Source organism: Clinocottus analis, unplaced genomic scaffold, assembly GCF_023055335.1.
Source record: "Clinocottus analis isolate CAN_PGR_092001 unplaced genomic scaffold, fCliAna1.0.p SCAF_25, whole genome shotgun sequence".
In the NCBI taxonomy this organism is placed as follows: domain Eukaryota; kingdom Metazoa; phylum Chordata; class Actinopteri; order Perciformes; family Cottidae; genus Clinocottus; species Clinocottus analis.
This window is the reverse complement of record NW_027175987.1, coordinates 6,980,246-6,995,896: the sequence shown is the minus strand read 5'-3', so window position 1 is coordinate 6,995,896 and position 15,651 is coordinate 6,980,246. Positions and strand designations below refer to the sequence as shown.

General features: G+C 41.9%; 1 protein-coding gene across 2 annotated transcripts in view; it reads right to left on the bottom strand.

The window, feature by feature from the left end:
• Positions 1-15,651, bottom strand: part of lpp (LIM domain containing preferred translocation partner in lipoma) — a 144,615-nt gene that overhangs the window by 42,541 nt on the left and 86,423 nt on the right. For both annotated transcript variants that reach the window (XM_068591496.1, XM_068591495.1), the window contains exon 7: positions 13,456-14,052. In XM_068591496.1, coding sequence (XP_068447597.1) covers positions 13,456-14,052 — 597 coding nt within the window. The remainder of the gene's footprint in view (positions 1-13,455; positions 14,053-15,651) is intronic.

The following is a 15,651-nucleotide window of genomic DNA, read 5'->3' as shown; positions in this document are numbered from 1 at the left end:
GTCACCTTTTCTTCTTTTCTTTACTTTAAATCACACAAAGCGGTCCACGGAGGTGTGCGTGGAAGGGGGTAGAATTCTCCCACATGCACAAAGGAACAGATAATAAGTCGTGCACCTAAAAGAAGTGCACTTGTTGTCAACAATCTGCTCATTATGCCTGTGTTGTTACTGCGAGACAGTGAGGAGGACGATTTAACCCTGTTAATCTGAGCTCCACATCAAAAGCACATTGGAGAGGGAACGAAACGCTGCTATTACCAGAAACAGACTTTTGAGTTTAAGCTTCATTTATAGCTTATCCACTCTTTGACACCCTGCAGCAATGCACTGCCAGAGAGTTTAAAGCACCTTGTTAGGGAGTCTTTTGTGACAGCACGGAATAATTTTTCACTTGAATAAGAGAAAGAAATTGCTTCCCTGCATGCTTTATGATTGCTTCGCAGTTCCCGGTCGACTTCTTCAGAGGCAACAATGGGAACATACAGCAGCTATACGCGCTGGAGACATGGGTTTTTCACTCACGTCTGGCTCCGTTCGGTAAATTGTTTGCCTGCGCCCTCAGGACGCTCCGCCACAGTTTCATTTCAAGTCGGCGGGGACCGGGTTAACAGCCCCCCCCCTACTCCCTTGTACGTCGAGGCTTATAGTTTCAGGTCACCTGCTTTTCAATCAGCCGCAATACCACTGAACGACATCCTGACGGGCCGTCATCAAATGCCTGCCCGTTTGACGAAAACCGCTGTGAAAGTGCCCGGGCCACTTCAAAAACAACAATAACATCTGTACGGTGGCCGGCGTTGCGTGCGACCTGATGCGGCGCGACGGTTCAGAGGTGAGCAGACAAGAGCAGAGAGTCTGGGAGCAGAACGGCTGCCCCGCTGCCACGTCTGAGAATAAAGCGGTGCACGCCACCCACTGTGGAATTGTCATTGTGTCAGAACTGATTAAGTGAGGAGCGGAGTGTGTGTGTGTGTGTGTGTGTGTGTGTGTGTGTGTGTGTGTGTGTGTGTGTGTGTGTAGGAGTAAGGTGGTGGTGGGGGGCTCAGTACGTGCTCTCACCTTATACCCTGACAGCACCGGGTCCCACTAGGAACCAAACCTCAGGCTCCGTCTTTCCTGCTTCTAGTGCCGCGACAGAGGGGGAGCGGGAGAGACGACGGTTCTCAGGAGCATCGGATTTACTCTTTTGTTTAGTGGACAACATTTACATACCATCATACCTGCAAAGACCTGCGAGGACATTTCTTTAAATATTCAGAATGGGAGAGCCACAAATGTAATCTTTGCTACGAAGGCTGGCAGCGTGACGAGAGCACCAAGTATTGATTCTTCGCTGGAGTTTTCTTTAGCATTTTTTCTGGTTCCCCGAGAGTTTTTGGTCAAACCGCTGAGCTTGTCACTGTCGAATTTGAATCAGCCGTCCAATCCCAGTTGAGGAAGGGACGGGACAAGTTGCCCACCACAAAGATGTGGGACAGTAAAGTCGATGGGACTCATGAATGGTGGAGAGATGTTCCCTCGACCGGCAGGTTCCGTTCTCTCTTCCTGCGTGCTATATCTACAGCACTCTACTTTGTGAGACTTTTTTTAAAACTTATATTCGAATATTCCATATAGTGGAAACCAGGTGCAACAAAAGCTTTTTTAAAAAAGCACGCAGGGCCTTTCAAAGCCTTCAGCTGGGAGACAAAACACTTCTGGTAGCCGCTTTACAGATCACTCTGCTTGTTGCCAACATTACTCCAGCCAAACATTACTTTCGAAAAACTAATTAAGTCACACTTTAGAATTTGGGAATTGAAATACACTTTTTAAAAAGAAAACCGTGTGTGGGATTGATGAAAAGGGGAACAATTATTCAAGCCTATTGACCTTGAGTGAGTTTCAGCTTCGAGGAAGCGCTCCACATCCGTTTTTTTTGTCTGGGAACTTTCGGCAGTGGTAAATGCGCCCTGTCATGCAATTTGACATCTGCTTGTGGTCCCTTTGTACCTTCATTTTGAACAAATATATGACCACTCTGACAACATAACGAACAGAACCTACTACCAGAGCCGCAAGAAAAAGAGACACCAACATGGGCTGCTTCCTTTGAGGCAGCGCTAATGAGATCAGTTATCCTGCACAGCTCTGGGATCAGATGGTCAGCTTACAGTTAGAGGAGTCATGGTGACTGGTCAGGCTGGGTTTGTAACTAAGTGATAAAACAGAAGTTGTCTGAGTGTGGTTAGTTTCGCCGTAACACTGACAGAATTAAAGTTTCATGATAGGAACTACAGTATAAATGGACATTTAGAAGATGTTGTAATCCATGGCCCAGATGGACAGCACTGTATGATTGAACTTCATTAAAGGAAGTGAAACTAAACTTGGATGGGTGGACTTTGAGACATGTACAGCAGGCTTACTGGAACATGTCGTATCCCTGTACGGGTAGTACAGGGATACGACATGTTCCGGTCAGTAGCCCAAAGAAGTTGGTGGCCTCCTGAGAACTACAAACATGGTGTTCTACTCTTTTAAAATCAGTATCATTATGTTATATATATATATTTCCTAAGGAGGAGGAGGATGATAATTTCATTTGAACTTTTGAGGAATCATGAGCTGCGTCCTGCATGATTTTAGGACTGTACTTATTTTCTTTTTTTTGCACAGTTCAAAAGCAACGAGCGGAGACAATGAGCTGGAGAGCCACTGCATCAGCATCACTACCCACTGAGCTGAAAGTGATAACCAGAAGGGGTAACGCTGTAGAAGAAAGCCTGACGAAAGGCAGCCGCTAAACAACACTAATCTTTGTCTCTCAACTTGCAGCCGTCTATCACTTCCTCTAGACCCCCAAAATACTCCACCTTAAACCCCTAAAGCTATTGTCTCACCTTTTACAATGGTTCGACATTTCCTGCATGATCAGCTCAACCTGGAGAAAGACAAAATCACTCACAGACATATTTATCTGCAGATTAAATGATGATGGACTTCACAATGCGAACAGCTCCACGGCATCAACGGAGCGGCGGCTTTAACTCGGGCTTTTAATAGAGAAGCTTTACTCGGCTCTCAATCTGACATCCTGGCTTTTCCTTTTTCTTGTCTCCCTGTATCACATTGGTACGATTTGAAAATGGGCACAGAGCCTTTGAGAGGGAAAACGGCTTGTTAAGAAACAATAGTAATAATAAACTAACAACAGCAAATGGACCATTGCATTAGTTAGGGTTCACGAGGGGATTGTATTTTTTATTTTTTATATTGGATTGGAATATCTAAAAAAAAAGCATTTGTTGCCACAACACTAAACGAGTGATTAAAGCAGCTTAAGCGACTCTGTTTTACCACAACAATGATAGGATTGCTGGATCAGTCACACTATCCTTCCTGTGACTTAAGTGTGTGTTTGCATGAGTGTGTTTAGAAAAGAGGGGGGAGCTTTAGCATGTTGTGTGTCTGGAATCAAAACATATGGGCTAAACACTTGAATAAGCTTTTTTTTTTATTGTAATGTATGTACAAAGAGCCATCGATTTATTCATTTGACTCCATTTGATTCTGCTCGTTGGCGTCACCTTGACACAACAGCACACTTCAACTGGAAGCTTGGAGTGCGCCTTGTTCACCGTGATTCAGTCGTTTGAGACTGACCGGAGAGAAGTAGCAGTTCTATTCATGATGACAAAAAACAGGGCAGACCCGCTTTGATTACACGTGACGTTGAGAAGTTACCTTTAGCGGCAGGTATTCCACTTTACATGAAAGTGGTTTGTCTGTGCAAAAGTAACAGTCGAGGTGGGAAGTTGCTTAGTCATTTCTCTGGCGGCGACGCGTCTTAATAGGAGAACTCGTTAGGCCTGCAAAAGGAATCGCACATTCTTATGTAATCCAGCTGATGAATTGGCTGCGTGCTGCGATGTTAAACAGGTTATGAGTAATCTGCATTACACTTTGAGGAGAAGCCGCCGCAGCGCTGCAAATTAAGCTCAGGGCCAACCTCACGAAGGAGGCCCCCCGCTTTAAGTACACATTCTCCCCAAACAAAATAGGTCATGCTGTTTTCAGCTCCAATTAAATGCCGGGGAATAAAAAAATAAAATAATAATAATAAAAGCAAACCGTGGAGCAGCAGTGTGCAGAGCAGCCAGCAATAATTAAAAATTAACCGATTCCATAATTGACATTCACATCCATTCATTTTTTGCTGGAAACTAAATTCCTGTAAAAAAAAATAAAAATAAAAGTGTAAGCAGAAACATAATGTATGTGGAGAGGGCCCTTTCAATGTTTGTTAAGATTGTGCGTGTGTACAAAACTAGGTCATCTGTTCGGAACTGACACATCCCCCTGCAAACAGATATTTGAAAATCAGAGTGTAGAGAGGGGAGCCACAAGCAATTTGAAGGGGAAAAAAAACGACAACAACAACAGCAAATGACTGCACAAATCGCTGGGATGGAGATGAAACTTATTTGACGTCTTTCCGTATACCATTACACAACCCACGAATGGAGCAAAACACGCAACCTCCCCGTTGCTTCCTCACACGGCCACACAGGTCTCTATATAAACACATGTGACGGACGTAACGAAGACTCACGCAAGTTTGAGTCTATCACAATTGACCCCTTTTATGTAACACACGTCTCTTGAGTAATCTTGCCTCCTAGTCGAGCTATAGAGTGTCCTTAACTTCTTTCTCTGAATCACAACCAGTCTAAATGCTGGATAACAAACAGTACACAACGCCAAAGATGTGATGGAAAGACCCCCTCCCTCCCAAAACAGATGTTTGGGGGAGTTGAACACGTCGCAGGGAGTCCTGCCTGCGTGGACGGTACGAGGACGGTCAGAGGATGTTGAGAGGGCAGAGAGGAACCTAGTAAAAGCCACTGTTTGTGTGCAGGACGAGTGGGAGACAGAGATGCGGTGCAACAGACAGGAGACCATGTCCATGAGGAGCCAGCAGGGGCCACTGTTTATGCAGGTGTTTTTTTCTGGATGCCTGGTGACTGAACAAACAATGATAAAACACATTCATTGACAGTGTCACTCAGCTGACCAGCGCTCTTTTTAAACTTTTTTTTTCCCATGAAGAGGTAGTACAGCACTACTCGTCCAGCTGTCACCCAGCATGCCACTGTATCGCACCGGCCACACTCAAAACCACCGAGTAATCTCGGTGCTCTGAGGACACATCTGCATGTACTTGCTGCCGACGAGGGGCCGAAAGCGAGGAAGGAGTGGAGGGGGGGGAAATAAACAAACTGCCCGGACGTCTCGGATGTGCCGGGGCTCGCCGAGCTGCAGTGACAGGTTATCGATCCGGCCGGTTATTTACCGGCCATGCCGTTCGTCTCAGAGCAGGGCCGGAGGAGAGGAGGGTGGCAGGGGCCTCTTATTTATGAAGCGGTTATGTGACAAACACTTCTGATCTACTGTGGGGGGTTACCGCTGAGAGAATGAAGCGGCCAATCAACAAAACACACAAAGAAATGTGATCTCGCGACGAGGCAACACGGGGCGGTTATTTCTTCCAATGTGTTTTAAGCACATGAGAATTATTAAATTCCCTTTGAAAGTGTTTGTAATAATTGTGGTACAAATATAGGGAGCAAGTTTGATGTGCTCAATGTAAAATGCTGTGTTGCTATTCAGGGCTCGACAATTAGGACCGGCTTCCTCCCTTTGTTGACTGCTGCACACCGATTGGGCACTTGCATTAAATGGCGACAGTTGAAGACAAAGTTTGCGAGCTGAGGCACAAGCAAACGTTGCTGCCAAAAAAGACAATTTTGCGGAGGGGCAAGTACAACTTAACTTCCGGCAAAAACTCACATTCTACTAACATAGAACCCTAATCCTAGCCCTTTGTTTAATGCAGGGGATTAGGTTCCTGGTGCATCCCCATCACCAGATGAGCGTGCACTCCCCAATAGCCACTTCCATATATTTAAAGTGGTCATTTGAAGAGAACATGCTGAAGAACAGTTGGCGTTGAGGGTTTTTTATCTGCAAAAAAGAGTACTTTTAAGAGGAACCATTAACTAATAACTAACTTTCCTGGAGCTGAAAAAATAAAAAAGGTAAAACTTCCTTCTGCATAACGCATGATTAGTTTGGTGTCTTAGTTAACTGTTAGCAAGCTCATGCTAGCTAGGTGTTAGCATGTTACTGGAGTTATGACACTTGCAAACATTATACTGCATAGTTTTCTGATGGATCCACTTTCCCCCCGTGGAAACAGCCGAAGCCCTCCTCGTGTCCCTTTCATTTTCCAGCTGCCCGGTTTCATATATCCAACACTAAATATAGTTCTGTAGTCCACTCTACGGGTTTGTCATTAATGCAAGTGAATTATTAAAAAACCCAATTAGTGATCCGGTTATTAATTTAGAAGTCCTCAAAGTGGATTTACAATAAAAAAGCTTTCCATTAGTCCAGTTTAAAGACAATGTCCATCCATAAACATAACATCAAAACAACAATAAACTAATAACTTTTCACCAATTATTTACATATTTTGCAAAGGCCTATCACAACACGCCCAAAGCGCCGACCATGAATCACGTTCACACAGTGCATCAACTCTCCCCCCGTTACCCGTAATGGGTCTAATCTGTTCTCGTTGTCGCCGGTGGCTATATTTGCATTGGGGATTGTTTTACGGCCCAGTTTTCAAAACCCAAATCCTCTACAAGAAGAAAGCTTTCTGATGTGCCGGCCTGAGACAGTGAAACGTGAGGAGAGCTACTTTCCATCCAGCGTTCCTCAAAAGGACCGAGCTCTCATCTGTGAAACATTTGGCAACTGGAACCCGCGTCGGACCACCACCGAGCACCAAGTTGCCCAACGACACGGGCTGTCGGCACGGTGGTAGCTATGTGCAGGAGCTGCATCCGGCTGATCCCTGTCACCCAGTCTGACCCGCGTTGGAGTTGTAATGACTTCTGGTGACAACACAGTGCGCACAGCCGACAGGAATGTGTGCTGCGAGGATACAAGGTATGGGTCAGTCAACTGATATGAGCCAATAGAACGGGGTCTTTGACTCTTATTCAAATATTCATTGATTTCACATCATAGTTTTTGTTTTATAATTCTAGATGTGAGAGTATGAGTGTGGATGTATTATTTTAACGTTTGCATTACTTACAAACAGCCTTTTGGTCTTTAAAGCTCCCGCCTCTATAGTCTTGCAGATTTGCCGCCAAAATTTGCTTTTGACTAACTATTGATATTTTGAAACCTCACAAAGTTCACTGCATTGTCTTTAAACATCAACATTACATTTTCATGTGCATCCCGACCTGATGCCCGTTTATAGCTTTCAGCTACAAAACAGTTCTATGCGTAGAAAATGATGCCTTCAAGAAGGGGTTGTGTTTACTGGGTTTAAAGAAAGATTAACTCGAATGACCCACGGCTGTGGTATTCACTACTTGAATCCAACTTTAAAATGTTGGAGCCAATGGAGGTTACCTTTTGTTTTGTTTATTTTGTCTATATAAAGGATTTCTAAAATGCAGAGTCATTAAGCATTTTGGAAAACAAAAAAGGACAATGCCTGTTTTATTGTTAGTCCCCTAGCAACAGCATTCTCACAGCTTAAAGTTTGAAAATAATTGCTGAAAACGTAAAAAGACTGAACTCCATAGTAGTGAATTGTGCAGTCGGACCGATGAGTTTCCACTATTTTTGTGTTTATTATTTTTTGGGCGGGCTCGATGACGCAGGGGAGCAATCATTATCATAAAATATTATAAGTCAAATAGGGTGAATAGTTTTTATCCCCATCGTAGTTAGCATAGGGCTAAACCGGAAGCTGAAGTGAGATGTCAGAATGACAGTATATCCGAGTGTTTTTTTTCCCGATTTTGAAACCTAAATATACACTTGCCAATATTTTTAATCATTCAAATTTGGCTGGTGGGTTAATGTTGCGTGACAAACTCAAAGCACGTATATATTTTTGCTTTACCCAAACATTAAAATGCGTTTGGTCTACATGGGTCAAGAAACATATCAATGTACACAATGTACACTGGACAGACAATTTGCTGTCTTTCAGGAAAACCCCACAGTGTTCCTTTAAAATCACGTATTATACATTCCACTTCCAGTGTCAAACCTATGACCTCACCAATTCAATTTGAAGGCAGCCAAAGTTATGTGGCCTGCTTCTATATCAAAATTAGACATTGCGGGGCTAGCGTGTACTAATCCCCATTAACATGTAGTATACATATTCAGATATTCTTGCTTTACAAAAACGGTTCACTTTAGGTGAAAAATTATCGTGAGAGACCCGATTACCATGAACATAGTGCAAAGCCTGTTATTTGTGCTTCTTTGTATCATCTTGTTTTATTAAACGGCGCGAGAAGGGGAAAAAATCATTTGAGAGGGCAGAGCAGTTCATAGGTGTAATTAGAGGACTCGTACTTAGATTTGAGTGGGTGTACTTTTTCAAAAACGTGACTCATTTTGTTTTTAATTGCGCTGTGAAGACAATATCACTGTCTGACAAACTGCATTCAATAGTTATCGAATAGTTGTATTTTCAGGTTCATTACTTGTACCTTTCACCCGTATTGCATGCATTAGTGTGCGCACACACACACGCACTTATCTAAGTGGTGGCATTTTTCTGAAAGCTCCACTTAACATTAACTTGGCAGAAATTGCCACACAGAAATAGAAATCATGGTTTTGTCCATTAAACACCGTGACACTTGAATAGCAACTAAACAAATGTGTGGAGGTGCACACTGGGAGAATTTAAGGCTGCCTTTTCCTGATGTCGTGTTAACACTTTAGGGTTCGGTAAAAATAGAAAGCAGCTATGAGGAATTCTAAAGAAGTATTCATTTCTTTTGCTTGTAGCCAGAGGGAAATTCTGTAGATAAGACTGAAGGGAGAACGCACAAAAATATGTGGAAGGGCTGTGATTGTAACGGTTCGATGGGGCTGGGAGAGAAATCTACATGTTTATGGGGCTCGAAAAAGGTATAGAATGTGTGTTATATCAATAACTTATCTGAACCAATTTCCTCAGTTTGTCTGTCAATACATAGCTGAGAATAAGCGTTTTGTTTGTTTGGCATAGAACAAAGTGAAATTTGTTTCAAGGTGAATCTATACACAGAGAAAAAAGATCACAGGGCTGCAGATAACGTGTTTTCATCTTGTCGAAGCCCTGGGCTCTCACTTTGTAGTTACACATGGTAACCCTGTGCCAAGCAAAGAATCCTGTCTTGTAATCTACACTCTGTCGGCTTGGTGTTTTTTAAAGACCTGCTCATAGCTCATAGAGTTGAGGGCACCTGGGGTCAATCAACTGAGGAGGAGGCACACCTGACCGTCTTTCCAGGCTTGAACATAAGTACATCTTGTGCAAATAAAAGAACAGTTCATTTTACTCTAATATTCAAACACTACGAACCGTCTGATCTAAATAAAATCAAAACCTAATTTTTGTTCATGGAGTCCCAAAAAGGGCTGTCCTGGGACCCCTTCCATCACCCATTAACGTGCAGCCTCCGGGTTAAGTATTCCACAGTTATAGAGTAACATTGACCTCTGATACCTCTATAGCCCTACCTGAGTCCTATGCCTTCCCTTTTAAATAGCATGTCTTAAAATTTCCTGCACTTGAATGACTCCCAATGAGCGATCCATATAATTACCATTTTGGCCCCAGTACTTGAGTTATTAACAGTCTCTTGCCTTGTCTGTGGTTTGGGGTGATCTGACTGTGGCGCCACACGCACCTCGCTTGTCAATTAAAGTTGCAGACTAATTGATTTATTAATTCTAACTTCAGTTTAAACTTTTTTAATTGCTCTCATTTAAAAACCTATTTAAGTTATATTTTGAATTGTATGCACTTTGCAATTTCTTGCTTTACTGTACCACCCTTGGTAATGTTGTTTTAGAAAAGAGCTCTATAAATAACTTGGCTTGGTTGAACTGCACAATAATTAAGAAATATATTGAAGTTTCCCGCCTGAGACCAAGAAAATTGGCTTTTGCAAAATGAAAATAGTGTTTAATATGTATTCTAATGGCACGTGTTGGTACGAATAGATTGCCAAAAAAACCCTGTAATTTACCATATAAATAGAGAATAAATGACTTATGAGTTTGTCTTTACATATGTGAGAAAATATTAAATCAGATATGCGTGTTCATATATAAATATGTGTTCTTGCCTTTTTCTCGACCATCACCGTTTAGCAACAGCATGCGATGTCACACAAACAAAAAAGTTAGTTTGGACATATACTGATGGCACCATATGCAAATGCTCTGGTGCAGGTCAAAGGCAAAGTGGCCGGGACTGGAAGGCAGAGAAATGTCAAATATTTAAACATGTTTGACAGTTGAAACCATCATTGACCTTCCAGCGGGCTTTAACTGGCTGCAGGGATTGAGCGGTTCAAAAATAATCCTCCCCTGTCAAACGTCACTCAAGCTCAGCAATAACACAAGTCATCATCCAGCTTAGCTTTCCTCCAATTTTCGGGCTAGAAGGAGAGACTCGTGGAAATTGGTATGTTAACCGGCAGCCATGAAATCGGTTAATTTTACAGACGACAATAGAGATCAAACCCTGTTGGATTGGGGTAATTAAGCGTCCTTGGAGCCTGTTGATGTGAGAAGCTGTTCTTACACCTTCACTTAACGTGTTGAGTAAGGACACGTTAGCTGATTGAATGCTGGGTGGAAGGGGGGGTCAGAGCTGGCATGCTAATCAGGACGAGCGTAGATCACAGAGTTTCATCCAAGGACTTCATCTTGGACTTCTAATGATGCTGCCCTTTTATGAATACCCTCAATTATGTGGGATGATCTCTTGAATAAAGTCCTCAATCAAAGTCACAGACCGCCTACTGAGAAAGCCTCGGGTATTACATAAAATCAACATTAACTGCGGACGGACAAATATGTAAATAGCTCCTTTAATTGACTATGATTTGGTTGATTCACACAACCGATTAAAAGAGGCACAAGCCACATCTTTTGAACGGCTTTAACACCATTTGTGAGAGGTTACGAACATGCCACGACATCGGGTCAGGCACCGTGATGATCATAGAGGCAAAGTTGACAGATTTTCGCTTTCAGTCTAATCTTGCTTTTATAGTGTCTGGTTTATTTTGGTGCTTACAGAGCTGCTATACTGGAGACAAATAAACAAAAAGACAGATTGGAGCTAAGGTTTGGGTATAAAAATTGTTGGCGAGGGTCGGGTCAGAGTCATTTACAGCACATCATCGAGCTGGATGTGTGCATATGGGGCATTAAGTTCCCCCGATATGTTTCAAAGCATTCAAATGAAGCATAGGGGGGAGGCACAGAGCCCATTATCCCACTACAGTATATCCTTGGGAAAGAAAGACAAATATATGTATATACATAGCTCACACGCTATATCTGTAAAATTAGTGATTTTCTTTTATCTGAAATCAAAGCGATGCTCACAAATCTATTAAACGCCACCTTTTGTTTCTTTAATAATGCATCATACTGGGACCAAAGCGAGCTTTTCAAGCAAAATGTAGACTTTTGTTCTGAACAAATATAATTAGACTTATTTTTAAGATACTCTCTGCGATGTTGAAGCTAATTTGTATTTAGTAAAGTACAGTCCTTGATGAGCTTTTCCCAGAGGCCGGGAAGCCCAGTTTGTATTTTGAACCAGCATAAAATCCTTGAATTAAAGAAAACTCAAGGGCCTTGCACTTTCCAGAGATTGTTGACGGCTGAATGTATTGAGATTAGAATAGCTGTCTCTGTGGCATACACAACTGTTCTAAGGGATGACAGTATTTAGTAATTATTCTCAGTCATGTACAGCTCTATAAAAAGCTCCGACATCATGCAATGCTTTTGAAGGCTCGAGGCCAGGCCTAAGACGGTCACATACCTCCTATGCCAAGATTAAATGTATCGTTTTAACCGTATTATGAATGTCTTTTTGTTTAATATTTAATTCCAAGTGTGTTTAATGGTACGTTTGACAATGGACTCTAAAAATAATAATAAAAAACATTTTTAAATGATAGAACGATACACATTTATCATGTCCTCAATACCAGACAGAGGAGTACAGTAGCAGGCCTCTCAGTCAGATCTGATCAGCTGGAGCTAACTTGGTAAGATGATGTTAACACCAAGAGTCAATTTGAATAGTCCTGTTTTTAGATCAAGAAGGGGCCATGAACACGTACTTGAGGGCCAAATACATTAAATCGTGCCGAAAGATCGTGCTGCAGCTGCATGTACCAAGCCAAAATCATGCTCCACTCAGAATATTGAATTACTTAAATCATCAATAGCTGCAACCCTACACACATACAGCAGTTATAACTACACAGTAGCATAAAAACAAATAATCCTGTTCACCTTTTGATTTCTACTTTTTTGTATATCTTTATACATATTCCGTTTCAATTAAATAGAAAAACTAAATGAATTTTAAAGTTATAAGCATAGAATTACAATGCACAGCGAGTAGATATACACAGCACACATGAATATGACCTGCTGTTTATGAGACAAATGAAATCAGATGGTGTAACCCCCCAACGGAAAAGATCTTTCAAAAATTCATAAAGGTTAAAACAACTGCTTATTCTTCGCATTTCAACAATAGTTGGCAAGCAGCTCCCAGTTGAATTGCCATCTGATGCTGCACATATGTATGCACACAAACACAAACACACTCTAACGCATGGGTAAAATGAAGGATTGATGAAGTGACTTCAGTCATGCAGATATTGTAATGGAGCAAACCAAAGCTTTTTATTTACCTTATGATCCTACATCGTCAAACCCTCAACTATTCTCGTGGAGTAGTGGCTAAAAGGATGGAGTTTTGGAAATGAGCAGTGGCCAAAGTTAGTCTTTTCTCCCATGGCGACTGGGTGCTTGATCAGGCTTTTGGAGATAGAGGAGCTCAAATATCCCAGAGAGGTTTGAAGACATGCTGCTACGCTTTTTTTTGACAAGAACAGGTTGAGGTGGGTCGAGCAACCAATCAGGACGTTTCGCAGATCCCTCCCAGTGGAGGTATTCCAGGGATATCTAATTGGGAAGAAGCCCCAGGGCAAACCTCGAACATGCTGGAGGGATTAGATATCCCAACTGGCCTGTGAACGCCTTGGGATTCTCCAGACGGAGATGGAAGACGTGGCTCGGGAAACGGATGCCATGACTTGTCTGCTTAACCTAATGCCCCCATTCCAGAGTACAAAAGGTGGAAGAAATATATATGAAAGCAGTAGATGGATGAAAGGATGGATGGATAAAAGGGTGGACTAACTGTTGCCTCATTCATCACTGTAGTAATATTTTTTTATTATCACAAATATGATGTTTGTTTTGTCTAGCTACGTTAAAAAAATTATGGCAACTGATGGAGTAAATTGTATGTGTGATGAAAACCATTCTTACCTTTGGCGGAACAGCTGGTCCAGCATGGTAGGGAACCAGGCCTGGTGGTACATCTGTGATGTAGGTCTTTCTGGGGCCTGCAGGTTGGTATGCCTGAACAGGGGCCTGCTCAGGTCTCCTGGGACTTAAGCCGACTACTTGGGGTACTCCTGGATGGTACTGTTCTTGGTATCCGACCGGAGCCATCTGGGAAAAGCCAGGCTGTGGTGGTCCATAGGCAAAGTCGGGACCTTTGGGCTGGGCAGGCATGTACTGCACCTGTGCAGGGCTGCGAATGGGCTGCTGGCCAAAGTGGTGGCCAATTGGGGCTTGATGCTGGGGGCCGGGCTGGGCCGACCTTACCTGGACGTTGAAGGTTGGTTGGCTTGGGGTTGAGGCCGTGGCGTAGGAGGCCGGTACAGGCTGAGGAGCGATGTGGCTTTGAGCCTTGGCCACAGGACTGGCAGGAGAGGGGGGGATGGACGAGACCCCCCCAGGTGCCTGAGGTTTGGGCGTAGACTTCTTTGTGGCGGTCAGAGGCGGCTGAGTTGGGATGACCATGCGTTTGTAACCAGTCACTGGAGCACTAGGGGTGGAGGCTGCCGAGGATCCAGCGTTCTGAAAAATAGCAAACAAACCAAAACACTCAATTTCACTACAGCTCAATGAAAGACTCGTTGCACTGTGAGGGCTGGAAAATGGACATCTAAGAAAACACATTTACAGTAGAGTCCAAAGATTTGACAATGTGCACGTCTTATGTTAGCATGCTAACAATTATCAGTATATACATATATATATATATATATATATATATAAATATATATACATATATATATATATATATTATATATATATATATATATATATATATATATATATATTAATTTTCATATTCAAAATTCGTTTTTTAACAACTATTCGAATATATATTCGAATTTCGAATATTCGTTGACAGCCCTAATATATATATATATATATATATATATATATATATATATATATATATATATATATATATATATATATATATATATATATATATTAGGGCTGTCAACAAATATTCAAATATTATCTAGTGTAATATCTAGTTTGTGAAAGACCCAGAGAAACACAAATATCCAACCAGGCAAAATTCCGGACATTTCCGGAATCCCCGCCGGACGCATTTTTTAAGGTCTCGAAAAGAGGACATGTCCGGGAAAAAGAGGACGTCTGGTCACTATGTAAGCTAGAGTTAGCTTACTGTTCAACGACAAGCAACTTGACGCTACATCTCCAGAATGTGCACCCAAGAGAACATGGCATAAAATGTGAAACTTCAGCAGAACAGACAAGTCGGGATACGTATTGTTCGCCGTCCGCCACAAGTTCGTTGTCTGCTTTCACAAAATTATTGTGATCGTTCATTCAAACCGCCATGTGCAGAGAGCGCAACGGTGCGGGAGAGCGACAGAGAAAGAGAGAGAAAGAGTGCGTGTGTGCGAGCGAGAGGCCAATGTCTGCCTTCTTGGCCATTAGTTAATTTACTTATTTTTGTGTAGGTAGTATGTTGTTAAATGTTTTAAACTTAATTAAATTACCGATACAAGTAGCTATGTCTCGTATTAATTTGCCCTGTTATTGACGTGCCAATGCGCATGCGCAACCAGAAATTCGAAAATATTCGAATATACATGTTTTTTTAAAGCGAATATTCAAATGTCATTTTTGAGCAATTTTGACAGCCGTAATATATATATATATATATATATATAAATATATATATATATATATATATAAAAATAAATATAAATATATATACATATATATATATATATATATTAAATATTATAAGTATAAATATTATAAGTATAGCTGAGGCCGATAAGAATGTCCTTAGCGTTGCAGGTATTCAGTGATTAACCAAAGTATTGGACATCTTAACATTTTGAGCTGATGGTGGCGCTACTCACCAAAACATTTTTTTGTTTTTGTGACACACACAATCCACAATTCAACAACACACAACACACACACGCGCATAAATTGCGCGTGTGTGTGTTGTTGGATTGGACAATCCGTTTTAACGTTGTTGAGAAATTCACTCAAAAGCACAACCTAATGGCAGTGCTCGATGAAAAGACAGGGGATCGCCAAATTGGATAGGGTTCATCCTCTGGGGACCATAGATATGTGCAAAAACTTTCATAAAAATCCATCAAATTATAGTTGAGA